At 50.4% G+C, this 26,659-nt stretch overlaps 2 protein-coding genes across 3 annotated transcripts; one reads left to right on the top strand and one right to left on the bottom strand.

The window, feature by feature from the left end:
* LOC8081724 (pentatricopeptide repeat-containing protein At5g42310, mitochondrial) lies at nucleotides 13,368-16,946 on the top strand. The gene is made up of 5 exons (XM_002462939.2): nucleotides 13,368-15,094; nucleotides 15,500-15,652; nucleotides 15,799-15,870; nucleotides 16,204-16,392; nucleotides 16,494-16,946. The coding sequence occupies exons 1-4, from the start codon at nucleotides 13,424-13,426 to the stop codon at nucleotides 16,312-16,314; spliced, it is 2,007 nt and encodes a 668-aa protein (XP_002462984.1). The 5' UTR covers nucleotides 13,368-13,423; the 3' UTR covers nucleotides 16,315-16,392; nucleotides 16,494-16,946.
* LOC8084098 lies at nucleotides 17,025-18,959 on the bottom strand. 2 transcript variants are annotated; one of them, XM_002460786.2, is made up of 4 exons: nucleotides 18,832-18,959; nucleotides 18,394-18,470; nucleotides 17,844-18,197; nucleotides 17,025-17,761 (listed from the first exon to the last, which is right to left on the bottom strand). In XM_002460786.2, the coding sequence occupies exons 3-4, from the start codon at nucleotides 18,177-18,179 to the stop codon at nucleotides 17,228-17,230; spliced, it is 870 nt and encodes a 289-aa protein (XP_002460831.2). In that variant the 5' UTR covers nucleotides 18,180-18,197; nucleotides 18,394-18,470; nucleotides 18,832-18,959; the 3' UTR covers nucleotides 17,025-17,227. The 2 variants fall into 2 exon arrangements, with proteins under 2 accessions (XP_002460831.2, XP_021310066.1); XM_021454391.1 differs by having other exon boundaries at nucleotides 17,844-18,189; nucleotides 18,832-18,946.

Below are 26,659 nucleotides of genomic sequence, written 5' to 3'. Positions count from 1 at the left end.
TGTACTATGAGATCGGGATTTGCAATCTGCACCCGAACTCAATTCTCCTTATTTCCACCTTCATCCATCTGTGCGAGGCCTATGTTGGCATAGAGCCGCACTTTGATCTTTTCCGGTACCTTTTCTGTCTGAGGAAGAAGGGAGCAGTTGGAGGCTCCAAGGTTGCAGGTGGAGTATACCTCAACCTTCGTGATGGGATGAAGAACCGCTACCTGCACTGCCCATGGAACACCTCTTTGACCGAATGGTACAGGAGGTGGTTCTACGTCAGGGAGGAACCGGGCAGCTCCACGTTCTGCGACGTGGGGTACGTTCCCGAGAAGAGGGCGAGCTGGAGCGACCGCCCGGAGTACGACGGTCAAGTGGCGGATCTGATGAAGCTGATCGACTGGTCGCGCCTGGATGGGCTTAGCGTGGTCGGCAACTTCATTTGCCGCCGGGTGATGCCCTGCCAGAAGAGGGTGCACTCGGCGTATGAATATGCCGGAAGCGCAGACCCGACCAGGATGCGGTCGGAGGTCCTGGAGAAGGCGGAGGTACAACAGTTGCTGAACGAGCTGTTTAACTTTGCCGATGGGGGCTTCACCCGCAGCAGTGATCGGGTGCAAGCCTTCAAGCTAGGACGACCAGCACCAAAGGTATGTAGCATAGTCCGTTTGATGATTCTTATGTCGTCTGCAGTTGGCTCACCTCTGTTGCTTTTGCAGGTCGGTGATATCGACCGGTGTGTAGTGTACGTGTCACTAGCACCGGGGATGGAAGATCCTGTGGGAGAGGTCCCGCCGGAGGAAGGCAGAGCCCGCCCCGTCCCGACCTCCGAGGAGAGGGTGGCGGGGAAAAGGCCATTGCCGGTGGATCCCCTGCCGACGCCGGAGCTGCCGGCAGACCTACCGGCGGAGAGCAGCCAAGCGCCGAAGCGTCGTCGGCTCGTGCGGATCGTCGACGACGACGACGACGACGAAGAGGCTGCGCCGTCGTTGGTCCGACGGCCTCGGGGCCGCCCAGACGCTGCACCAGTCGCCACTGATCGAGTGGCCAGCGGCGCGGCTGCCCCGCAGGTTGCCGAGGTGGGGGCACAGGCGCCGACTGGCCGGGCGAGGAGGAGGTTCACCGCGACCCATCGCCGGTCAGATCTGTAAGTGTTCAACTTACGTATTTTGGACTCCCCCTTTTTTGTTTTTTTTTTTTTTTTTTTTTTAACTTTTGTTCCTGTAGTGCGGCATCGGATGTCGACCCTGGCCAAACTGCCGGCCAGGGAACGGGCGAGCCTGCCCGCGGTTCTGGGGATGCGGCCCCCCAGACCACAGAGCGGCCGAGTGCTGCAGTCGCGCCTGGGAGCACCGAGGAGCTCCCGAGTGCGGCGCCGACTACGACAAGCAGCCCGACCGGGGCCGGGGAGGCTCCCGCAACTGACTCTTCGGAGAAGGGGAAGTCTCCGACCGCTCCTCCTGCCGGGGGGAGTGAAGTCCCCCCGCCGCCCCGAGCAGGAGCCTCTCCGGCTGCGGGCTCCCCAGGTCTGGTCCAAGGGACGGTGGCGCCTGGGACCACCACCGGGGGTGACGCAGCCCAGGAGGAGGAAACCAGGGCGGCCTCTGACGACGAGGTAGAAGAGATCGAGGGTCGTCCCCGTGATGGCCGCCAACACGTGTATGTGTGGCGCCAACGCGGGGATCACTTTATCGGTCATGAGGAGCTTGCCGAGTCCGAAGAGGCCGCCAGGGTGGAGCGCGCGGCCAAACGCCTTGTCGACGAAGTCAAGGTAAGCGGCGTTTTGAGCTGCCGCGCGTTCTTTTGCCTTGTCTCTTGCGCATTCTTATATGCTTGCTTTGTAGGACGTTATGAAAACGGCGAAGTACCGGAAACGGTGCTTTGACCAGATAGAAGGCGTCATGGCCGAGAACAAGGCCCTTGCCGCGGAGGTAGACCGGTTGCGGGCGGAGGTCGGAGAGAAGGTGGTCGAGATGAGCGCCGAAAAGGAGCGTCGTCTCGACCTCTCTCGTCGCCTGGCCGACCAGTACCGGCTGCAGGAAGGTTAGTCACACGCCCCGAGCAGTTTCACATACTTGTAAAGTTTGCTTCGCTGACCAGTTAATCGATTCACGCAGACTTGGAGGAGGAGGTGGCGAGCCTCCAACAAGAGAAAGAGCAGCTCGGCCAACAGCTCGCCAGTGCACAGGAGTCCGGGCGGCGAGCGGAAGAGGAGTTGGGCCGAAAAGACCGGGAGTTAGCTGGTAATGGGTGCCGCCTTGTTGATTGCTAACTGCCCCTTTGCTTGTCTGGTATGCCGAAAGTAACGTCTCGTTTCGCTTGCAGTGCTCAAGGTGAACACCAAGAAGCACCTGGATGAGCTGGTCAAGGACCGGGACTCCTGGAAGGTCAACTGTTGCAGGATCTGGAAGGGAGTGTCCCCGGTCCTGGACCTGATCAGTCCCGAGCTCCCGGAGAGCCAGCCCCGCGTGCCGCAGTTGACCCCGGTTCAAAAGGCGCAACGGGCGTGGGACTGGCTCCAGCAGTTTGTGAAGGACGCCGGGGAGTTTGCCGGGGCGCACGTCCTCAGCATGGTACGCGCCCACTACCCCCTTGTTGACTTGAGCAGGCTGGAGAAGGGGTACCCGAAGGAAGTCGGCCCACAGGAAGCGGACGAACTTCGGGGTAGTCTGCTGGACTTGTCGTCGACAGTGATCGGCGACATCAACCTGTGCGGAACGGCCACTCCTCCAGACCAGCCGAGCTCAGATAGGTCGGCCAGGGAGTTGTCGGGCGCGTCCTTTGCTGGAGATGGGCGGTCGACGCCTGCGGTCTCGACCAGCCAGGCGCCGGTGGCCCCGACCCCTTCGTCCGGGCAGCAGGGCCAGGCGGGTGATCAGCCCGGGCAGCTAGGCCAATAAGGTAGTCTGTAGGAATAGACTAGTATCTGCCCGTCAGGGTATTTATTGTAAACTTTGTATGTAAAGTTTGTAATAAAGTTTTCTTTTTTGTCATGACTGTTGTTTTGAGCGCTGTAAGAATGTCTGAGTGACGTGTCACCGTATTTGTCTTGGTTGTCGCCGAGAGCATCCATTGCAGTAGTTTTGCTGGGTGCTGCGTACGACAAAGTATAGGCGAGAAATATAGAATCTTATTATCAAAAACTATAAGATACTTACAAAAGAAAGTCATTAAAACTTTATGGATAGAATCGTCGCAGCTTGTCGATGTGCCAAGAGTTAGGCACTCGTGTTCCGTCTGGGTATGCCAATCTGTAGGACGTAGGTCGTGTGACCTCGGTCACCACGAAGGGTCCTTCCCAGGGAGTGGATAACTTGTGCATTCCCTCCTGGTTCGTTTTCCATCGAAGCACCAGATCACCGACCACAAAGGAACGGTCCTTGACGTTCCTGTTGTAGTATCGCCTGACTGCCGCGAGATATTTTGCTGTTCGGAGACATGAAACTAAACGATTTTCCTCCATGCAATTGACTTCGAGTTCTCTGGCGTTGTCGGCAGTCGCCTCGTCGTAGTGCTCGATTCTAGGAGATCCGAAGTGTATGTCGGCCGGCAGGACCGCCTCTGCACCGTATACCATGAAGTAGGGAGACACCCCTGTGTTTCGACTGGTCTGGGTTCGGAGGCCCCAGACTACTGCCGGCAATTCTCTCATCCACCGACCGGGTGCTCTGTCGTTTTCGGTGTACGGCCTCTTCTTTAGGGCATCAACGATCATTCCATTAGCACGTTCGACTTGACCGTTAGCACGTGGATGTGCTACTGACACATATTTTATGACTATGCCTCTGTCATCGCAGAAATCCCAAAAAGTGGTGCCAGTAAACTGAGTGCCCAGGTCGGTGATTATGCTGTTCGGGATGCCGAATCTGTGTATGATTTGATTGAGAAACTCCACGGCCTTCTCGGAGGTTGCCTTGACCAAGGGCATGTATTCGATCCACTTGGAGAACTTGTCGATTAGCACGAAGACAAACTTGAAATTGCCCGGGGCTGGTTTAAATGGTCCGATCATGTCAAGCCCCCAGCAAGCAAAGGGCCAAGACGACGGGATAGTCTGAATTTCATGGGCGGGTACGTGGGTCCTCTTAGCGAAAAACTGACATCCTTCGCAATGCCGAACCAGTTTTTCTGCGTCGCCGACCGCGGTTGGCCAATAAAAACCTGCTCGGAAAGCCTTTCCGACCAGCGTTCTAGATGCGGCGTGGTTGCCGCAGGATCCAGCGTGTATGTCTTCCAAGAGCTTGATACCATCATCTTGGGGTATGCACTTGAGCAGTACTTCGGAGCTTGCGTTTTTCCGCATGAGTTTTCCGTCGACCAGGATGTAGTTCTTTGATCGTCGGATGAGGCGCTCGTTCTCTGTTTTGTCCTGATAGCCTGTTCCGTCTGATATGTATTTGATGAACGGGGTGCGCCAGTCACGCCCACCGGTTGCCGGAGTGGCGTCATCTATGAGCATTGCCTCGGTGGGTTGCTTGTCGACCAGGGGAGGGCTTACGCTTGGCTCATGGATGTCCTGGACAAAAATACCCCGCGGGATCTGGGCTCGAGATGAGCCTAACTTTGACAACGCATCTGCTGCTTGGTTCTTGTCCCGAACCACGTGGATGTACTCTATGCCATAGAAGTTAGTTTCCCATTTGCGAATTTCTTTGCAGTAGAGATCCATCTTCTCGTGGGTTGCGTCCCACTCCTTGTTGAGCTGGTTGATGACCAAGGCAGAGTCGCCGTAGATATAGAGGCGCTTGACCCCCAGTTCAACGGCTAGTCGTATGCCGTGTAAGCATGCTTCGTATTCGGCGACGTTGTTTGACGCTGGGAAAAGGATCCTAAGGACGTAGCGGAGTTTGTCCTTGTTGGGTGATACGAACAGTATCCCAGCGCCTGCACCGTTGATGTTCAAGGACCCATCGAAGAACATAGACCAGTGGTCTGAGACATCGGGAACGGAAGGTTCGTTGAGATCCGTCCATTCGGCAATGAAATCGACCAGGGCTTGGGACTTGACAGTGGTGCGACTCTGGAACTCCAGGGAAAATGGACATAATTCCATTGCCCATTTCACGATTCTGCCATTGGCGTCTTTATTGCGCAGGATGTCACCGAGAGGAAAGCTGGTTGTCACCAGGACTCGATGGCCGTCGAAGTAGTGCTTCAGTTTTCTTGACGTTATCAGGATGGCGTATATAAGCTTCTGTATTTGTGGGTACCTGGCCTTGGATTCGTTTAAAACTTCGCTTATGAAGTAAACGGGTCTCTGGACCTTGAAGACGTGACCTGGTTCATCTCGCTCGACCACTATTGCCGTGGAAACAACCCTGTCGGTTGCAGCAATGTAAAGGAGCAGGTCTTCATTAGGCTGAGGCGATGTGAGGACAGGTGGTGAAGTGAGGAAGGTCTTAAGCTGAGTGAACGCAGCGTTGGCTTCTTCGGTCCAGGAGAATTTTTCTGACGCTTTCAATAGTTTGAAGAAAGGGAGGCCTTTTTCTCCCAGCCTTGAGATGAAACGGCTGAGAGCGGCCATGCATCCGGTTAGCTTCTGAATGTCCTTGACGTTCTTTGGTGGTCGCATGTCGAGTACGGCTTTGACTTTTGAAGGGTTTGGTCGTATGCCGTCGCGACTGACGACGTTGCCGAGTAGTAGTCCGGAAGGAACGCCGAAAATGCATTTCTTGGGGTTGAGCTTCCACTTGTACCTATTGAGTGCCTTGAAAGTTCGGTCTAAGTTGTCGATCAGGGTGCTCGCGTCCCTTGTTTTTACGACCACGTCGTCCACGTAGGCCTCGACGAGGTCATCGCGAATCTCGTCGTGGAGGCATTGCTGGATGGCCCTTTGATAAGTGGCCCCGGCGTTTTTGAGTCCGAAAGACATGGTAGTATAACAGTATGCGCCGAAGGGTGTGATGAAGGATGTTTTGATCTGATCTTCTTCCTTTAACGAGATCTGGTGATAACCAGAGTAGCAATCTAGAAAGGAGAGGAGTTCGCATCCGGCCGTTGAGTCGACCACCTCGTCGATGCGAGGAAGACCAAAAGGATCTTTAGGACAGTGCTTGTTGAGATCGGTGTAATCAACGCACATTCTCCATTCATTATTCTTTTTGCGTACAAGAACCGGATTGGCGAGCCAATCGGGATGATACACCTCTTTTATGAATCCGGCTGCTAGAAGCCGTGTTATCTCTGTCCTAATAGCCTCCTTTTTGTCACGAGCGAACCGTCGCAGTTTTTGCTTGATTGGTCTTGCGGTCTTCGAGACGTTTAAGGAGTGCTCGATCAGGTTTCGTGGGACACCGGGCATGTCTGCGGGTTTCCATGCGAAAACGCTCACGTTGTCCCTTAGGAACCTGACGAGCGCGTCTTCCTATTTTGGATCCAGGTTAGCCCCGATGAGGGCTGTCTTCTCGGGGTTACCTTCGACCAGCTGCACTTCTTTGTACTCCTTGGATTTCGAATTCTTTCTGGCTGTCTCTTGTTCGGGTAATCGGAGCTGGTCGGGGGGCAGCTGTGCGGCTTGGGTTGCTGTTTCCGCCATGCGAATTGAGAGGTCAATTGCCTCGGTGATCTTGAAACTTTCTTCTTCGCAGGTGTACGCAGTATAGACGTTGCCTCTGACGGTCAGGACGCCCTTCTCCGTGGGCATCTTAAGCACCAGGTATGAGTAGTGCGGGACTGCCATGAACTTTGTCAGTGATGGGCGGCCCAATATGGCGTGGTAGGTCCCGTCGAAGTCCGCGACTACGAAGTTGATGAACTCCGTCCGGAAGTGATCGGGTGTGCCGAATTGGACAGGCAATGTTATCTGTCCGAGGGGCACCGAACTTTGACCTGGCAAAACCCCCCAGAATTGGGCGTCGTAAGGTTTTAGTTGCGCCGGTGATATCTTGAGAGCGGGCAGGCTGTTGCGGAAGAGGATGTCGATGGAGCTTCCCCCGTCCACGAGCACGCGCTCGAATCTAATGCTATTGATGCAGGGATCAAGAATCAGTGGGAAACGACCCGGCTCTGGGATAGCGGCCCACTGGTCCTTCCTGCTGAACGCGATCTCCCTGTGGGACCAGGCGGGAAATTTCGGATCTGCGATCGGCCCGTCCGTGCTGTCTATGTTGAGGCAGGCTCTCTTTAACAGTTTTCTTTCTCGCTTGGACTCAGTGGAGACCTTGCCGCCGAAAATGGAGTGAACCACGTCGGTAGGGCTGACATATTGGTGTCGGGGGTCCCTGTCTTGGTCCTCATCCTCATCTTCGTGGTCGTGCCCGTCGCGTTTGCTACTTTTCTTGGCGGTGTCTTCTTGGGCGGCCCGCCGTGTATAGATACTTTTGAGGACGCGGCACTCTTCCATGGTATGGTTAGACTTCGGGTGTAGCTGGCACGGTCCCTTCAACGTTTTGTTGTAGTCGTCTTGGTAGTCCCGTCGTCCATTGGGACGTTTGACCGTGTTTACTTCGTGGTCGTATTCGCGAGGGCGCTTTCCTCTGAAGTCGTCGCGGCTGTCGCGCCGCCGATCCCAACCCTCTCGGTGATCGCGGTTGTCGGAGCGGCGATGATTTCTGTTGTCGTAGCGACCACGACCGTCGTCTCGCCGGGAGGGCTGGTCGGTGCCTCTCGCATCGTCTCGGATTAGTTTTTCTGCGTCATCAGCATCGGCGTAATTTTTAGCCGTGGCGAGGAGCTCTGCTACCGTCGATGGGCGCTTACGCAATAGCTTGTTCCTCAACGCTTCATGGAAACGCAAACCCTTGATAAAGGCTGATATGGCCTCGTCATGAGAAATCTTCGGGATTTTGAGACGCATATCCGAGAATCGTCGGATGTAATCGCGCAGAGGTTCATTCTTCCTGTCTCTTATCCTTTCAAGGTCATACTTGTTTCCGGGCTGCTCGCATGTGGCGATGAAGTTGTCGATGAAAGCCTGACGTAGCTCCTCCCAAGAGTCGAAGGAGTCCTCGGGCAGGCCGAGAAGCCACTGATGACCAGCCTGGTCGAGGACTACGGGGAAGTAATTAGCCATGACATGCTCATCTCCTGCCGCTGATCGGACGGCGATTTCATAGAGAGTGATCCAGTTCTCTGGATTTTCCTTGCCGTCGTATTTTTTAAGTTTTTCGAGCTTGAAATTGCGGGGCCACACGACTTGGCGGAGGTGTGAAGAGAACTGCCTTAGGCCCGGAGGACCGTGGGCCGCGTCGTACTCGATGCGGCGCAGGTTCTCGTGGACTGCTCTTTCTGCGGCGCGCCTGTTGATGCGGTCCCGGGCATCTTTGGGAGGGATGTTGTGGCGGAGATCCCTGTGTTGATCTTCTTCTTCTTGGCCGTGTACGCGGTCCTGCTGGCGGCGGCCATCGGTATCCCGACCACCATCATCGCGCCGTGAGTCCCCTCGACGGTTGTCGGGGGAGCGGCTGCGGCGACGCCTGCTGGGTGAGGCCCGGCTACGATGAGTCTGGTCGGAGGCGGCTTCCGTATAAGAGGCGTCCTGGACTCTCTTGAGCAGAGCGGCTGTCTGTCCCATTGCGGCGATCAGGTGTGCTCGGATACTGGTCCGGACTCCCTGGCATTCGGGGGTGTCAGGAAGCCGATCCAGATTGGCCATGGCGACAGCCACGTTGGCGCTTGGCGTTTTGTAGACCGGCTGGTCCCCGACCATGTCGAAGGCGTCGTTGAGGTTGCCCGGCGGCGTCTGTTGTTGCTCGTCTGCACGCCGTCGGGCGCGCTCGGCGTTACGCTGTTCGCGGAGTTGCCTCTGGTCGTCTGTTTCTCCGTCAACGGCTGGTTCGTCGGCGCTGACATTGAATACAATATCCCCTCGCCGGGGGGGGGGAATATCGGGAATCGGTCGAAACCCGGAGGGTGTGAAGGAAAATCCAGGTCATAGTCCTCGTCTTCGGTGTTCACAACCTCGGTGGGGACGGAGCCGGTGCTTGAGTTGGTGCTGGAAACCTGGCCGTCCCGTAGCTCTCGGATGGTCACCATGTTGACATGGTGACGATTGTTCCTTGTCGGCGACCAGCCCGCTTTGCTGAAAACGGATTGGACATGCTGTGAATAAACAGAGGCCGAGTTGTTCAGGCCGCAAGGATAGTCTTCCTTTTTGAGCTCGACGGATCGTCCTGAGGGGGTTGAGGTTATCGTCAGGGATGTTCCCAGCCGTTCGTGTGTGGTGACACGAGTTGGCCGGCGGAATTTCAGAGAATCCGCTCGAGCGGCTTGGTCGGGCCGGCGCAGAACTCCATCTATTAGTTGGGAGACTTCGAATAGCTTGGAGTCAGCGCGATCGAGCGCTTGGAAGAGGTCCGAGCAGTCGATCTCCCTTCCCTTGTAGAGCGGGAGCGGTGGTCGGGAGCTTGGTGTCGTCACGCGCGTGGTCGTGATCTCAGATTGGATCTGGATCTCTTTCGGAACCGTGGTCGCGAAACCGCCGCTGCGCGTCGTCCACGTGATTTGGCCGACGGTGAACGTGAGGCCTTCGGGCACGGTCGCGGAAGCTGGGATCGTGACCATCTCGTTCGTCGGAAAAGTTGCACGCACACCCCCTACCTGGCGCGCCACTGTCGACGAAAGCTAGTCGGCAGTCTACCTTGGGGTATACCCACGGTAGTAGTTTATCGGTAGACGGTGCGCAAACTACGAACTCGATGGTGACGCAAGACACGGACAAGCTTTTTATCCAGGTTCGGCCGCCGAGTTGGCGTAATACCTACGTCCTGCGTCTGGTTGTATTGATTTGTGCTGAGAGAATATGATGTCCTAGGGGGGTCCCTTGCCCCTCCTTATATAGTCCGGAGGGCAGGGTTACAGATCTGGAAACTAATCCTAGTCGGTTACAATTGCCATAGATAGTTCGATATCAATTCCTATTCTAACCGACTAGAATTCTGTTTGATCTCCACATCTTGCTTCCTTGTGCGAGACTCCAGGCTGTCGGATCAAGCCTTAAACTCGTCTCGTAATGGGCCAAGCCTCCTGGCCCAAGTCTAGCCGTAAGGGTATAGGGGTCTATCCCCCCACAACAATCGTCAATGGGCATCTGTATTATATGTTGGATATTATGGGCATAGCCCATTAATTTAATAATATTTATTAAACTCTATGGTCCGTATGGAAATTTAACCGAGAGACGGCGTGGCGTGGCGTGGCGAGGCAGGCAGGCAGCGAATGAGCGGACGGGCGGGCAGGCGAGGCCTTTCATCTTGTAACTCCTACCTTCATGATCATGATTGAGAGGAGTTTCTGGTAACTCCCGTAACTCCTGTCTTCATGGTTTTCATTGAGAGGAGTTTCTAGTAACTTCCGTAACTCCTGCCTTCATGGTTTTGATTGAGAGGAGTTTCTGGTAACTCCCGTAACTCCTGCCTTCATGGTCTTGATTGAGAGGAGTTACTGTCAGTTTCTGTCTCCTCCACCGCAAAGAGTCGCGACCTTTCTGTTCCGCGTCTGGCCTTCCTCCTTCTGCTTGCCTATAAAAGGACCCGCACTCTCTCGGTTCTCTTTAGAAGGAAAAACCACATCCTGTTGCGCAAGTCCTTTCCGTTCCATCTCCGGCGAGCACCAGAGATGGAAGAGTAGGCCTCCGGAACGCGTCTCCGTCGTGCGCTTCATCTGCTCGGGTGAGGACGGGCGGTTACGTTTTTGGGGAGTGTCGTTGGCGACACGACTACTCGCTGGTGATTCTGCGGCGACTACACGGCAACCTTTTCTGCACTGCATCGAGCGGGACGACTACAACGACAAAGCACCACCATGACTTTTCCCGGTGCGAACGGTTCTGCCGCAGGGTATAATCTCCTTCATCCTATTATTAATTTCACTGTTAATATCATGATGTTCCTGGGTAGCATTTTGCTATTATCCTACATGTTTTGCTTGGATGATCATGTGAATAATCTTTTACTGGTACCATATATTTCTGTACTCATCTTTGTTTCGGTTATTGAGGATACCTTGCGCACAACTATGATGATTCACATAAATAAAATGATATTAGTTGTATGTTCTGTCTTCTTAATTTGCTTCTGCAAATTGATAGTCATCCTTTTAATATTTGTCATGAATTGTTTTTCTCAAATAATTCATGTCGTAATTATCCCTTTTATTGCGTCATTTTTATGGATTAAAATAAATATGAAAATGCCTTGTATTTCAACATTATATTCTTCAGCTGCCACTCATTAGCTATCTTGCCCTCTTTTTGCACACTGGTGTAGTAATGTCCAGACGACGTTGTTGTGTCGTCGTACATATGGTCACTAAACATTCCAAGCATGCCGTTACCTTCCTCCACAATGAGGATGATCCGCTCCTCATGTTCAGGCGGCAGGTCGACTGCAGTGGAGAACTCCTTGGTGTTCATGTTGAGCTTCACCAACTTGTTCGTCAAGTGCACATTCCAATAGAGGCAGTTATATGCATAAGAGGGGGGGCCCTTGAAGCTCTATTTGGGATTGGGATGGTGATCCTGTAGGTCTGCTCAACCCTGCTAGGGCTTCCCAGCTGGTCGATGCACAGACACTCCAGCTGCCAGAGGACGAAGAGAAGACAACCACCACCAACTCTTGTGTGCAATGCATCTCCATGATGACTCTGAATGATGTCTCGTCGTCGTCGTCGTCGTCTACATAAGGGGCGAACAAAATACTATAAGGCCCTGTTTAGTTCCCCATCCAAAATTTTTTCATCCATCCCATCGAATCTTTGACACATGCATGGAACATTAAATATATATAAAAAAATAAACTAATTACACAGTTTGGTTAAAAATCGCGAGACGAATCTTTTAAGCCTAGTTAGTCCATGATTAGCCTTAAGTGCTACAGTAACCCACATGTGCTAATGATAGATTAATTATGCTTAATAGATTTGTCTTGCAGTTTCCTGACGAGCTATGTAGTTTGTTTTTTTATTAGTTTCTAAAAACCTTTCCCGACATCCTTCCGACATATCCGATGTGACATCTAAAAATTTTTCATCTCCAATCTAAACAGGCCCTAATCTTTGAGATTTTGTGCGTAGGATTGGCCGTCAGGTTCAGGTATGGCAGGCAGCAGCAGGTACCGCCGGGACAACGGGTCGCAGACCGCGAGGTCCGGCAAGACGACACCCTTCGAGTCTGGGTCGGGGCAGCAGCACTCAAGAAGGACGCGGCATTTGCCGCCCCATCTGCCGCGAGGGACCGTCGTTCCAATAATTTTGGAGAATCAAAATTTTTCAAATTTAACTAAATTTATATAGCAAAATAATAACATTTTTGGTACGAACCAAGTATCATTAGATTATTTGTTTTTTTTAAAAAGAGGATTGACCTCTGCTTTTTAGAAAGCATAACAGTACGATACAAGCCTGAAAACAGGTTCCACAAGAAAGAATACCCAAGATAACAAGTCTAATCCAACTAGAGGAGACTAGATCTCCATAACATCAGAAATGGGAATTGCATTAGGCTCTTCATCCAGTCCATAATCACCCTTCGGACTGCGTCCATACGCTCCCGGTCTTCCTCCTTCAGCAGCACAGCCCACTTCTGCAGATAGGATAAGGCAAGATACATAATGTCAGAAGGCGACTTTGAGAACTTGTGTTCAATTACCATCTTGTTCCTGGTTGTCCACAGAGCCCACGAGAAACCTGCAAATATGAACATAATTAACCTCTTCGGCAAAGGTCATCATTAGATTCTTTGTTAGTTATATTTTCATAGTGTACCTAGTTTGTGACATAAACCTTTATATTTCTCTCTATACTTTTTGTCAAATTTGAAAATGCTTTGACTCTCCAAGATTCTTTGAATGACTTATAATTTGGAACGAAGAGAGTATTAAATTGAGTGACTACCTAAATAAACATTTAGACCTGATTTAGGTAACACTGCTGTAGATGTTCTTAAAACCATATCTACACATAAAGGTTATACATGTGGTAAGTTGGTACCGGTGAAAACGGCTACGAGACCATCGAAGAGACATCCTTTCCGCGACAAGGATTCTATACATGCAACCTTTAGGCCTTGTTTAGATCCAAAATTTTTTTGATTTTGACACTGTAGCACTTTCGTTTTTATTTGACAAACATTGTCCAATTATAGAGTAACTAGGCTTAAAAGATTTGTATCGTGATTTATAGGTAAACTGTGCAATTAGTTATCTTTTTTATCTATATTTAATGTTCCATGCAAGTGCTGCAAGATTCGATGTGATGGAGAATCTTGTAAAGTTTTGGGTTTTTGATGTATCTAAACAAGGCCTTAATCTTGTATAGTCGTTCATGCTATTTGTAACACCGACATATGGGTCCCACAACGAAGTTCTGCCTTCAACCATGACCCGGAGCCACGAACGGGGAAATATCCAAAACCAGATAAACCCCGTGTGCCGTCTCCCTCCCTAGTCCCTCCCTCCCGCGCCCGCGCCTCCACCACTCGCTCCCTCCGCCTCCGTCCACCATGCCCGCCTCCCTCCTTCCCTCGACCTTCCTCCCCCACCGCCTGCGCCGCCTCGCTCCCGCCGGTTGCACTACCTCACCCACAGCCTCCTCCTCGGCCTCCGTCCCGGCGAGCCGCTACGACTTCGAACCCCTCCTGGCCTACCTCTCGTCCCCCTCCGTAGCGGCCTCCCTCACCTCGCCATCCCCACCGGCATCCGTTCCGGCGCCCGAGCACCGCCTCGCCGCGACTTACTCGGCTGTCCCGTCGCACGAGTGGCATGCGTTGCTGCGTGACCTCGCCGCCAGCGACGCGTCCCTGCCGGTGGCCTTCGCGCTGCTACCTTTCCTCCACCGTCACCGTCTCTGCTTCCCGCTCGACCTCCTCCTCTCGTCTCTCCTACACTCGCTCTCCGTGTCCGGCCGCCTTCTCCCGCACTCCCTCCTCCTCTCCTTCCCGCCGTCGCTCTCCGACCCGCCGTCCCCGCTGCTGCTCAACTCCCTCCTCGCTGCCTCCGCCGCGGCCTCGCGCCCCGCCGTGGCGCTCCGGTTGCTCTCGCTGCTCCGCGAGCACGATTTCCTCCCGGACCTCGCGTCCTACTCGCACCTCCTCGCCTCGCTGCTCAACACGCGGGACCCGCCCGACGCCGCGCTGCTCGAGCGCCTCCTCGGTGACCTCAGGGAGTCGCGCCTCGAGCCCGACGCGCCGCTCTTCTCGGACCTCATCTCTGCCTTCGCGCGGGCGGCGCTCCCGGATGCCGCGCTCGAGCTCCTCGCCTCCGCGCAGGCAATCGGGCTCACGCCGCGGTCCAACGCGGTCACCGCGCTCATTTCCGCGCTTGGCTCTGCGGGGCGCGTCGCCGAGGCGGAGGCGCTGTTCCTCGAGTTCTTCCTTGCTGGGGAGATCAAGCCGCGGACGCGTGCCTACAACGCGCTGCTCAAAGGGTATGTCAGGATTGGTTCGCTCAAGAATGCAGAGCAAGTTCTCGACGAAATGTCACAATGCGGAGTAGCGCCAGATGAGGCCACTTACAGCCTGCTTGTGGACGCGTACACAAGAGCTGGGAGGTGGGAAAGTGCGAGGATACTGCTGAAGGAGATGGAGGCTGATGGAGTTAAACCAAGCTCGTATGTGTTCAGTCGGATCCTTGCAGGATTCCGTGACAGGGGGGATTGGCAAAAGGCATTTGCAGTGCTCCGAGAGATGCAGGCTAGTGGAGTAAGGCCAGATCGGCATTTCTACAACGTCATGATAGATACGTTTGGGAAGTACAACTGCCTTGGGCATGCTATGGATGCCTTTGACAGAATGCGAGAAGAAGAGATTGAGCCGGATGTTGTCACATGGAATACTCTCATTGATGCACACTGTAAAGGAGGGCGGCATGACCGTGCTATGGAGCTCTTTGAGGAGATGCGTGAAAGCAATTGCCCACCAGGCACGACCACATACAACATCATGATAAATTTACTCGGAGAGCAAGAACGTTGGGAGGGTGTGGAAGCAATGCTATCAGAGATGAAGGAGCAGGGACTGGTACCCAACATTATCACATATACTACTCTCGTGGATGTGTATGGAAGGTCCGGTAGATACAAGGAGGCCATTGATTGCATTGAAGCGATGAAAGCTGATGGCCTCAAGCCATCGCCTACTATGTACCATGCCTTAGTCAATGCATATGCTCAAAGGGTAAGAAAGTCTTATATTGTGGCATATTTTTCAACTATAGTTACCAACGAATATCCTGTAGCTACAAATACCCCATAGCTAGACCTGGTTATGACTAGATAACCCATCCGAAAGCCTTGATACAGAATTGGTTAGCTGTTATACTACTTTTGAGATTTACTTCATAATACCCAGTACTCTTCTGCCAACAATTGACCTGCACAATCTAATTACAAGTGGAATTTATATGTCCTGACTTTGGTATCTTCCTAGTTGATTTCTAAAGTTTTTGTATAATATGATTGTTTGCTTAGTTAGTAAACAAATCAGGACTGTAGTGCTGATACATTTCAGCCAGATTAAGTAAAATGATCTTATTCAAATTACAATTTTGGGTACTCACCGTCCATGTATGAATATCTACAGGGTTTAGCAGACCATGCATTAAATGTGGTCAAGGCTATGAAAGCAGATGGCCTGGAGGTTAGCATCTTAGTGTTGAATTCATTGATTAATGCTTTTGGTGAAGATAGAAGGGTTGTTGAAGCCTTCTCTGTGCTGCAGTTCATGAAGGAGAATGTGAGTCTTGTTTTTCTTTCCTTATTTTGATCTGCTTTTCAGACACTCATGTTACTTGTCGACTGCCATTCTGTTTGATCATACTGTCTTTGATAATTCGTCTGTGTGTAATGGAAGTCTGATATGTTCTGCATTTCATATTGCAGGGATTGAGGCCTGATGTTATAACATACACAACATTGATGAAAGCTTTAATACGTGTTGAGCAGTTTGATAAGGTAAGCACAAACTCTTGTGTTTCTCCTTTCTCCTTGCCACGATAAAGTAGAGACACCTCAGATCAAAATCTTGCCTGCTAACGTTACATGCTATCAAATCCATTAGATCTAACAAATCTGATCCTATTTGATAATCTAGTTTTTGTTCTACTCATATAATTAGAGTAGAGGCTACTGTTTTTTTTTTCTTCTTGTAAACCAATTAGTTATCTGTAATAGTAAAAACCTGTAGTTCCTGAACGATTTATATAGCCGTAAAACTGCTAGCTCCACTGGTGGAATAGAAACATGACCTGAATTCTGATCCTTGTGGTTTTGCCGATGATTTAACAGGTTCCTGTTATCTATGAAGAAATGATCACATCAGGATGTGCCCCTGATCGAAAAGCTAGAGCAATGCTGCGGTCAGCTTTAAGATACATGAAACACATGAGGGTTGCATAGGATATTAGACACAATTACTGGTAGCACCTGATGCAATCATAAATCTTCTCCAGATCTTATAGGAAATTTGAACAGAAGGTTAGTACTGCTCTGATTCCTGTACATTGCTGCATATGTTTTCAAGCTTATTGGATAAATAAATGTTGTTGCTAAGATGTATGGTTATATATATTCATCAGGTGAAGCACCACATGCTGATTGCCACGCTCTGCTTTAGTGCAAGATGATAGAATCAACAATATCTTCATTTTGTCTTCCTATAATCATCTAGGGGGAGGCAAAGACATAATTCATCTGGATCATTTGCAATGGAAGGAGATTAAATACATGACACCAATAAGTGAGGATCTTGGTATAGGAAACAAATACATAGTCTGTCCAGACCTCGAAATTTGAATTGGAAGCTTGGAATTGACATTGGTTTATAACTCAATTCCAGTATTTTGCGAGAAAATGAATTGTAACATGGAATTACAATTCCAGCTTTTCCAAATTGTATTTAGACGTAGAAATTTCTAGAATTTGTCTAGGGCAATACAAAAGAAAATGTATTACATGTTTATTGCCTAAAAACAAATACTGGCTTTTGCCCTTGTATACAATTTCACTAAGATGACATCAAAGTAATTAAAGAAAAAGAGTACCGATATTGTGCTTGTTCTCAGAAACGTTGGAGCTTAAGGAGGTACATTATGGTACACACATAGTGGTTAGACAAAAACAGCAAGCAAACTTACTTAGGGCACTGGACATGACAAATAAACATTAAACAGTGGCACATATCTTGAGCAAACACATACATAGCTACTACATTGCAATGAAGAGTTGGAAGTTACAGAACAAACTTCCAAGTTTAAACAATGCTAGCAATCCTAAGAATAGTTCTGACATAAGGATAGAAATTGTCTAAGATTCACTTCTTCCCAATCTCCATCAATAACCAATCCTTCCTCATTTCCATTGGAAGTGCCATAAGACATTCAAACTTACGATCACTGCTTGTGAGGATACGATAGCCCCTTAGCAAGTCATCACGTGCTAGGTTGGGCATTGCTTGAAGTGCTGCAAAGATTTCCTTAGGGGATGCACTGTTTGGTTCATCTAAAGTCTCATTTGACTTCATAGATATTTGGAATGAATTTTTGATGTCACCAGACATGCAAAAGAGAGCATCATTTGTTCTGAACCTCTTCCTCCTGCCTTGTTTGTTTGATTGGGTCATTAAGGGTGGTCCAGGACGGTATTGACTGCTAGGTGCAGATGTTGAAGGTGAACTTGGAGTATGGTCACGGACATCTTCAGCACCCTTCATTGCCATCTCTTGACCATTCTCAGCACCTGCGCTGACATCTTCACTTGTGGCAGAAGGATCTCTAGAGAATATGAGGCTTATTGCGCCCCAGTTTTTGATAACTTTATGCTGATAGCAAGCAGCAGCTTTGTTTTTCTGCAAAAATAAACATCAAACTGAACCATGAGCCCAAACTTATTTCAGTACAAATTAACAAAAGCGAATGCATTTGCCCCACCTCTATGTATCTGGTCCAAGCATCCTCATTGTGAATCACAAGCTTGTTCCTATCCTGATCCCACTCAAACCCATCATGAGCGAGTATTCTGCCGAGTACATTGCAGTGCTTGTCGAACGTCTTGCATCTTGACATCACATGGTCCTTTGTGATGTCCACATTGCACTTCTCCCGCACATTCCTCACCGCTGCAGTGTAAACATGTGGCTTCCACCCAGTTGCCGTGTGATCCCCATTGTTGTGATGCTCAACAAGAACATCCAGGAGCACCTGATCCATATCATCCGTCCAAGTAAGATAGCCCCTATACTTCTTCTTCCCATTACTTGCACTCATGATACCAGATCTGTAGTGCTAAAATCAGGCAAGCAACACATTAGATTGTCCATTATGATAAATCCTGATTTTATAAGTTTTGGATGCTACAGGTGAATCACGATATGATATTTGGGATATGGGATTGGAGACATAATTGCAATAGTTTTTTTCTTCCTTTTTCAACCCTTAGCGTCTGATACCAGCAATAAGCAGTTGAAATCTTGCAACGAACCTTATGGTCTTACACCTCTGACCTTTTATCTGGCCTCGCTGCGAGGCGCTGCGCTACCAGGAGTTCAGGACAGCATCCTGCAAGTACGAACGTTTCAGTAATCCCAATAATAAACAATGCGGGCCTGCGGGGAAGGAGCAAAGCATCAAGCAAGGCAGAGTCGGTAGCGTATACATCTGTTGGTAGGGGGGGTGGGGTGGGGGCAGGGTCTGGATTCTGGATGTAGAAACCCAGCTACTGGGATTTGCAGAGCAGGAGGCCGGCGGGTGGTGACGACGGCGGCAAAGATTGGTCACCACCTCGCAGGTAGGATTAGGGCAGGAGAAAGAGGATTCGCAGGAAGAGTGGCGCGGAGGGTTGAGGAGAGGGCGAGTCAGCAAAGCACCGGAGACGATTGGATCGCCGGTGAGGTGGATGAAGAGGGTGGTGGAGATTTACCTGTGGCCGCAGCCCACAGGCCGCTAGCGGGGGAGACGAGACGAGGAGGAGCGGCGCCGCGGAGCGGAGGTCTGAATTAGTCAATTCCAAAGGATTCCAGGTTTGTGGGTTCGGAATTGAGGTCACCTGATGAAGTCGATACAGAATTATCTGCAACTAGCTGAATTCTCCGCGCGTTGCTGCGGGATTTTTTTTTTAAAATAAATTATTATATATATAGTATTACTATATGATATTTAGTCTATTATGTATGTACACATATGAATTTAACTTGCATATATTTTATTGTATTAAATCTAGTAAAAAATTGCTAAGCTAATAAAACAAAAACTAATATTTGGTTACATTATAGAGGAATTAATTGGTGATGAAACAAATAATGTATGTACATGACTTGTATGTGAATATATTAAAGATTTAAAGTATTTCACATGATATAGATGACATGGTTATTTTTTATAATTAATATGGAATGACATGGACTTAGTGGGGAATGATGTGGACATCTTGCATGAAGAGATAAAAGATTTAGTGGGTCACTTAGTGGAGAATGATGTGGACACCTTGCATGAAGAGAGAATTCATCTAGTGGGGTTTAACTTTATAAGAGTTATAGATGGTATTGACATGCTTGTCAAATATATGGCCTTGTTTAGTTCGTAAAAAGTTTTACAAAAAATTTTAGATTCTTCATCGCAGCGAATCTTACGGCATATTTATGGAGTATTAAATATAAATAAAAATAATAATTAATTGTACAATTTATCTGTAATTTGCGAGACGAATCTTTTAACCCTAGTTAGTTTATAATTGGACAATATTTATCAAATACAAAAAAAATGTTATAGTGTCCATTTTGCAAAACTTTTTAAAACTAAACAAGGCCATATATACCTCACATAGTTTTCAAAGTTCGCAAAGCGAAAAGTTTAAACATCGTTCGTCCATACGCATCACTACAAAGCAAAATACAGGGTTCATGCCAACACTCGTCCATCATATTAGTCATTGGCCATCACTCTTTATCTGCTCTATGTTTTTCGAGATAGAAGTATGTCTGTATGTGAGGCTCACTTGCAAAACAACTCATCGATAGCACCTTAATTACAAGAAGGTACTGCGTGGAATTTACTAAAATATTACATCAATATATAATGCATTTGACAATAGCAAGGGCGTGGGCATCTGGGTTACCCGTTTAATTGGGGGTTCCAAATTTGATACCCGAATTTTTTCTTTAGAAAATGGCACTCGATTTTTGGGTACCTAAAATTTTGGATTCCGATATTCCTGAGCTACCCAAAATCTTAAAAATCATAAAAAATCATAAGTATATATAATTATAGCTACAAATTTAAGCAACATAAACAACAACTTTTATTAGCATTTTAGGACAAAAATAAAATCATTACATCATAGATCAGGGCTATAATTACGTCACTATTAACATTAGATAATAGCACAAACGCTAAATAGCATATAATCTTTCTCTATTTTGTGTAAATTGAGTAAATCATTACTGGGACTTAATACCCGAAACTAAAATCATGTTTCTAAATTTACTGTCCAAAATAGTGATCGGGTATTTTGGGTTTGGGTATTTCGTAGGCGGGTTTAAATAATTTGGGTTTGGATTTCGAGTTTATGCTCATTTCGACACATATTTAGCACTAGTTCCACTCACAAAACCCTAAGTCACTTAACTCACCATAAACCCTGGGTATGAACCAAAACACCCACATCATTCCCTAGGACCTAGCAGTCTAGCACCAACATGCATGAATACACCCAGCCAAAAATTCCTCCTTTGAACCCTAAGAAACCCCACTTAGCCCAAATTGTCATGCTTCCACAGACTATGTGGCGTGTTATCTAGATTGTCCATCAACACTAGAGACTTAGATCAAATCGTAAATGCCACAACCTTACCATGGCGGATTATCTACCAACACCTGATGGATTATCGGTTCGCATACAATAGAGCCACCCAAAACACAACCCTCTTATCTAGGCTTCGGGTCTTATAGACTATTTGTAGCCTTTCTCTCTCTAGCCCATAGTGGTTTCTTGGCACGCACCGGCGAACTATCCATTGACACACGACGGATGATTTGTGAAGACCAATTTGGACCTAAATCACCTAGCCATGCTCAGACAGGCTGCTCAGACAGGCTGTCTGACCCCTTCTAGTAAATTGTGCATGAGAACATTGTTTGCGCACACCTATTTAACCATGAACACACTGGTTGATCATAATGCCTACACCACTAAGGATTTTGAGCCCTACTTGATCAACCATATAGACTTAACCAACACACTTCGACCACCACTATCTTTTATGTCCTCATAAATTGTGTAGCCTAGCCCACCCATCCCAAATCTATCTATCTAAGGAGTTTTGTGTTATCTACACTGATGAAGCTCGACTTTAGTGAATCCTTATGCGAAGGATAACATGGCCATCCTCAAGCCTACTAGGAAGGAGCCCCATTCTTTGGAGAAGGTCGTGCATGTGCATCCTACTATCGTCTCTAGTGCATCAAAGGCACTAGAAGAATTCTCATGAAGATAAGGCCACACCAAAGCATACGACAGTCTTGAAAACCGAGACATAAAACCCCACTAAGATCGGCCCTATGACATGTCCATTTGTGAATGAAAGTACTCTATGATGATTGTTAATCTGATCTTGTTGCCTTGTTGAACGATTCTTCACTCATATGCTATTGGAATTTGCTCTTCCCAACTTCAGGGCAAATATTTGATTCTACCTCACCCTAAGTGCTTAACTACCTAAAATCGCTAATGGTCATGAATTTTGTCAAGTATGCTCAAATTTGAAATATAACAAATTTCATCAAATTTTGTTGTCGAAATTGTTTTTTTTAAGATCGAGCTTTCTAATTTTTTGATGTCCAAATATGATAAAATCACATAGTACTTACAAATTTTGGGGAAAATCCACGTAGGCATACTTGTCTTTTTTTCTATAGTTGAATCGATCGCAAAAGGTATAGGAGCAAACCTAGTCTTTAGTTAAAAACGCAAAAACAAATTAATAAAGAGCTTGAATAGTTGATGTTCAAAATCTATGCCTAATTCTTGGCATAAAAGATTTTGGCAGCAAACCAATCAAAACTAAATAAAATCACAAAGTTCAAAAATTGTTGACGAAATCAGCATAGATATCCAAAGTATGGATATTGTCGAGGGTATTAGTAAGGGGTACCCTCAGCGATGCGCATTATGAGATTGCCTGTACGAAGGTTGGGACTCCCAATTCGACGCCTTAACCTTACTTACGCGTCACCAACGACGGTCGCAGCCTCGAATACGGAAATAGCGTCGAGCGAATCGGTCAGGGCTCGAGCAACGACTACCGTCGAAGACGGAAGCAGGCTCGAGCGAACCGAGATACGTCGAGCGTTAGGACACTGTCCGCCGCCTGACGCGCGCACGCGGGCTGGAGCATTAAATGCACCTGACGCTTCCCACCTAACACACAGGTCATGGGATGTGTGATAGGGAGCAAGCTTCCGTCCCATCGTTCTTTTTGCAGCTTTCCCACCGAACGACCCAGGCGTGTCAGGACGCAAGAAACAAGGATGGAACGTCTAATCGGGACCTCCTCGAGATATCCAAGGTCAGCGCTCCAGATACCAGCGTACTACACGGCATCCGACCCTCGACCGAACAAGGCCCCTACCTGGGAACGAGTTGGGCGTCGACTAACTTCATCACAGCTACGCCGTCGGGTCCGGCATCATACCATACAAGCATGCGACCTCGGGACTGGCACAAGGCGGCTGGCAGGGAAGAATGCAGGAGCACGCGTGATCGTCACCAAGCTATCAGGATGGGACGGCTCGAGGCCACGCCGTACGGAAGCCGCGAGTAGGTCAGCGCTCCATGCGGCTATCGATCCCTACCCTAACATCTATGTATGTACCCTGTGTCTCTCCTTGGAGCTATAAAAGGAGGGACTCAGGAATAGAACGCAAGCACACACACGTAGTAGAGCTACACACTTCATACCACGCTTGTATTCGCCCCTGTACAAGCACTTAGGTGCAAGATAATACAAACTCTCTCCCCCCGCTGGACGTAGGGCCTTCTCTTGCCCGAACCAGGATAAATCTTCGTGTCTTCTTGCATCACCATCCGGAAAGGGAAGCACGCATACAAATTTACTCGTTGGTGTGACCCCCCGGGGGAAAAACACCGACAGTTGGCGCGCCAGGTAGGGGCCCTGCGTGTTTTCCACCGATTTCCCACCACTTTCCGGATGGCTACTCCTGCCTCGCCGCTTCCGCACTCCACGGTGATTTGGTTTGGGAGTCTCGAGTTCATGTCCACGGGCTTCGGCTACGACATGATCTTGCTCTCGGTCAAAGGACCAGGAGGAGTCCGTGTTACGCCAGCACGGTTGAAGGCTCCAAGACGCCCTCACCACCACGCCTCTCCGCCTAAGAAGAGGCGCGGGCAGCACCACCGCGGCCCCCTTGTTTCGGCACGACCAACAACTCGTGCAAGGCAGGATGCGGGCCACGGGTCAGCAACACCGTCTGACCGAGCAACAAGCACGAGGGCTCAGCACCACGCGACGACGGGGGGAGACGCGTCTCGCGCACCCTCTCCCACCGCAGCTAGGCTACCCCCACGCGGGTTGTTCTCCCCAAGGACGGCACTGCCGTTCGGATTGGACAACGCCGCGGCATCGCTCGCCAAGACGATATGCCCGAACGCTCAGACATACGTGGAAAGACCAATGGTCATCCCACGTAGTTCCGAAGAGCGGCGGCCGACATCCGAACGGCCAGACCTTTCCCAAGTACGAGGCCTCCGCCGCCTAGGCCCCGGGCGATACTCGATTACCTCCCTCGAGCAACGATGGTCGGAGGAAGGACGCGAACGTTCCCACGCTGCCGAACCAGACTCCGACTCCGAGACAGACAGCTACGACCCTACGAGGGAATGCTATCACCTCGACGGAGTAGCAGAAACCACTGACGAGATACGGGACGTCGTTGCGGGTGGGCAAGCCCCCGCGGCGCAGGAAGACCCCAGGACGCCTAGGAACGGCGGAAGGTTCGATCCTCTTCCTCAGGAAGATAGAACCGCGCAGCTCGCGCAGCTACGGGAGCTCAAGATGAAGCTCGACGAAGATCGCGAGCGCCTCGACCTGCTCGAGCGAATCCTCGAACAAGACCTGCCCTACCTGCCAGGCGGAAGTGTCCGCAGACGCGCTCGAGAGGTACATCGACAAATCGTCGGTGACGCGGAGGCGGAGCAACCTGTCGGCCGTTTCCCTCGAGCAGGCCAGAATGTGGTAGCAGCGACGATGCTGCTGCGTAACATGCCAGAACCATCGAATTCCCAGGCCCGACGAATTCGAGACGAAGTTCAGACGTTGCTCCAGGTGGCAGCGGTTCAACAAGCCGAAAGTTCAGCATCTCGACGACGAGGGGCTGCCACAGAGAAACGCAACGAACAGCCTCTAATTGAAGAGGAGGTGTCTGTCCAGCAACAACCTCCCCTTCGAGGCAGAAAGACCGCTCTCATCCTCCCAGCCGACAATCAACGTCAATACGACGCGCGACACGACGTCAAAGAAAGCAGACGCCGACGGCACGGAGACGCCGAAGAACGTGGTTATAGCGCGCATCGCGGTGGAAGATACGACAGCGACGAGGACAGGGTGGCCCCCGAGCCACCAGACCCGCGGGTGTTCAGCAGAGCGATTCGCAGCACGCCCCTGCCTAGTCCGTTCCGACCCCCAACCAGCATCGCGAAGTACAACGGAGAAACCAAGCCAGAACTCTGGCTGGCCGACTTCAGGTTGGCTTGTCAGCTAGGTGGCGCTCGGGGGGATGATCGAGCCATCATCAGACAGCTACCCCTTTTCCTCTCCGACACCGCCCGTCGATGGCTCGAGGAGCTCCCGGCCAATCAGATTCACAACTGGGTTGACCTGGTCAGAGTCTTCGAGGGTAATTTCAAGGGGACCTACATACGGCCAGGGAACTCGTGGGACCTCAGCAAATGCAAGCAGAAGTCAGGAGAGACTCTTCGGGAGTATGCTCGACGCTTCTCGAAGCAGCGCACTGAGTTGCCACACATTCCCGACCACGACGTCATCTTGGCGTTCGTCTCGGGTACCACCAGTCGGGACTTGGTGCGGGAATTAGGCCGCAATCGACCTCAGACCGTCGACGAGCTGATGGACGTAGTAGCAAACTACGCGGCAGGGGAGGAGGCAGTTGGCGCTTTCTTCAGCTCAGAAGGAAGAAAAGGCAAGCAGCCCGTCGATGAAGAAAGGACTTCCGGTCGAGGCCTCAAGAAAAATAAAAAGAAGCAGAAAGTACGGCAATTCCACCAGGGAGATTCGGAGGACGACCTCGTCGCCACGGTAGATCGGAAGAAGCCGCGAGGCCCTCCGGAAGGAGGCATTTTCGACAAGATGCTGGAAGAGCCGTGCCCTTACCATAAGGGGGGCGCTAACCACAAACTCAAGGATTGTCGCATGCTGAGAAAGCATTTCGACGGTCAGGGGCTCAAAAAAGATGCGCGTGATGACTCCAAGAAGGAGAAGGCAGGCGGCAAGGAGGACAACAAAGATGACGACGGTTTCCCCGCCGTCCACGACTGCTACATGATCTATGGCGGGCCTTCGACTCAGTTGACCACGAGGCAGCGCAAGAGGGAGCGTCGCGAAGTCTTCGCGGCAAGGATGGCGGTGCCCCAGTACCTCAGCTGGTCAAGCACTCCCATCACCTTCGACCGAGAAGATCACCCTGACAAGGTGGTTGCCCCAGGCGTCTACCCGCTCGTCGTCGACCCCATCATCATCAACACCCGACTCTCGAAAGTGCTGATGGATGGTGGCAGCAGCCTCAACATCATCTACCTCGAAACCCTCGACCTCCTCGGCATCGACAGAGGACGCCTCCAGCCAAGCGCCGGCGGTTTCCATGGCGTCGTACCAGGGAAAAAGGCACTGCCGGTAGGTCGAATCGACCTACCGGTCTGCTTCGGCACGGCGGCCAACTTCAGGAAAGAAACCCTCACCTTTGAGGTGGTCGGGTTCCGAGGCACGTACCACGCCATCATCGGGCGTCCGGGCTACGCCAAGTTCATGGCTATACCCAACTACACATACTTGAAGCTCAAGATGCCTGGTCCCAAAGGCGTCATCACCGTCAGCTCCTCCTTCGAGCACGCGTACGAATGCGACGTCGAGTGCGTCGAGTACGGGGAGGCGGTCGAGAGCTCCACCGAGCTCGTTGCAAAGCTCGAAGCCATGGCCGCTGAGGCTCCAGAACCTAAACGTCATGCGGGCAGCTTCGAGGCGGCGGAAGGAACTAAGAAGATCCCGCTCGACCCCAACAACTCTGACGGCAAGGTGCTGACGATCAGTACCGACCTCGACCCCAAATAGGAAGCCGTGCTCGTCGACTTTCTCCGTGCGAATGCTGATATGTTCGCATGGAGTCCCTCGGATATGCCGGGCATACCAAGGGAAGTCGCCGAGCACTCCTTGGAGATTCGAGCCGGTTCCAAGCCAGTGAAGCAGCGGTTGCGCCGATTCGACGAGGAAAAGCGCAAGATCATTGGCGAGGAAGTCCACAAGCTTTTGACGGCCGGATTCATCAAGGAGGTTCATCATCCTGACTGGTTAGCGAACCCTGTACTAGTTAAGAAAAAGAATGGAAAAATGAGGATGTGTGTTGATTATACTAGTTTGAATAAAGCATGTCCGAAAGTTCCTTTTCCATTGCCACGCATCGATCAGATTGTCGATTCTACCGCGGGATGTGAAACCCTTTCT

This window comes from Sorghum bicolor, chromosome 2, assembly GCF_000003195.3.
Source record: "Sorghum bicolor cultivar BTx623 chromosome 2, Sorghum_bicolor_NCBIv3, whole genome shotgun sequence".
In the NCBI taxonomy this organism is placed as follows: domain Eukaryota; kingdom Viridiplantae; phylum Streptophyta; class Magnoliopsida; order Poales; family Poaceae; genus Sorghum; species Sorghum bicolor.
This window is presented reverse-complemented; position numbering and strand designations above follow the sequence as displayed.

Coding starts and splice junctions, on each gene's coding strand:
- LOC8081724 (XM_002462939.2), top strand. CDS start 13,424: ATGCCCGCCTCCCTCCTTCCCTCGACCTTCCTCCCCCACCGCCTGCGC. Junction 15,653..15,798: donor TGCAGTTCATGAAGGAGAAT/GTGAGTCTTGTT, acceptor TTCATATTGCAG/GGATTGAGGCCTGATGTTAT. Junction 15,871..16,203: donor GTGTTGAGCAGTTTGATAAG/GTAAGCACAAAC, acceptor ATGATTTAACAG/GTTCCTGTTATCTATGAAGA.
- LOC8084098 (XM_002460786.2), bottom strand. CDS start 18,179: ATGAGTGCAAGTAATGGGAAGAAGAAGTATAGGGGCTATCTTACTTGG. Junction 17,762..17,843: donor CTTGGACCAGATACATAGAG/GTGGGGCAAATG, acceptor TTATTTTTGCAG/AAAAACAAAGCTGCTGCTTG.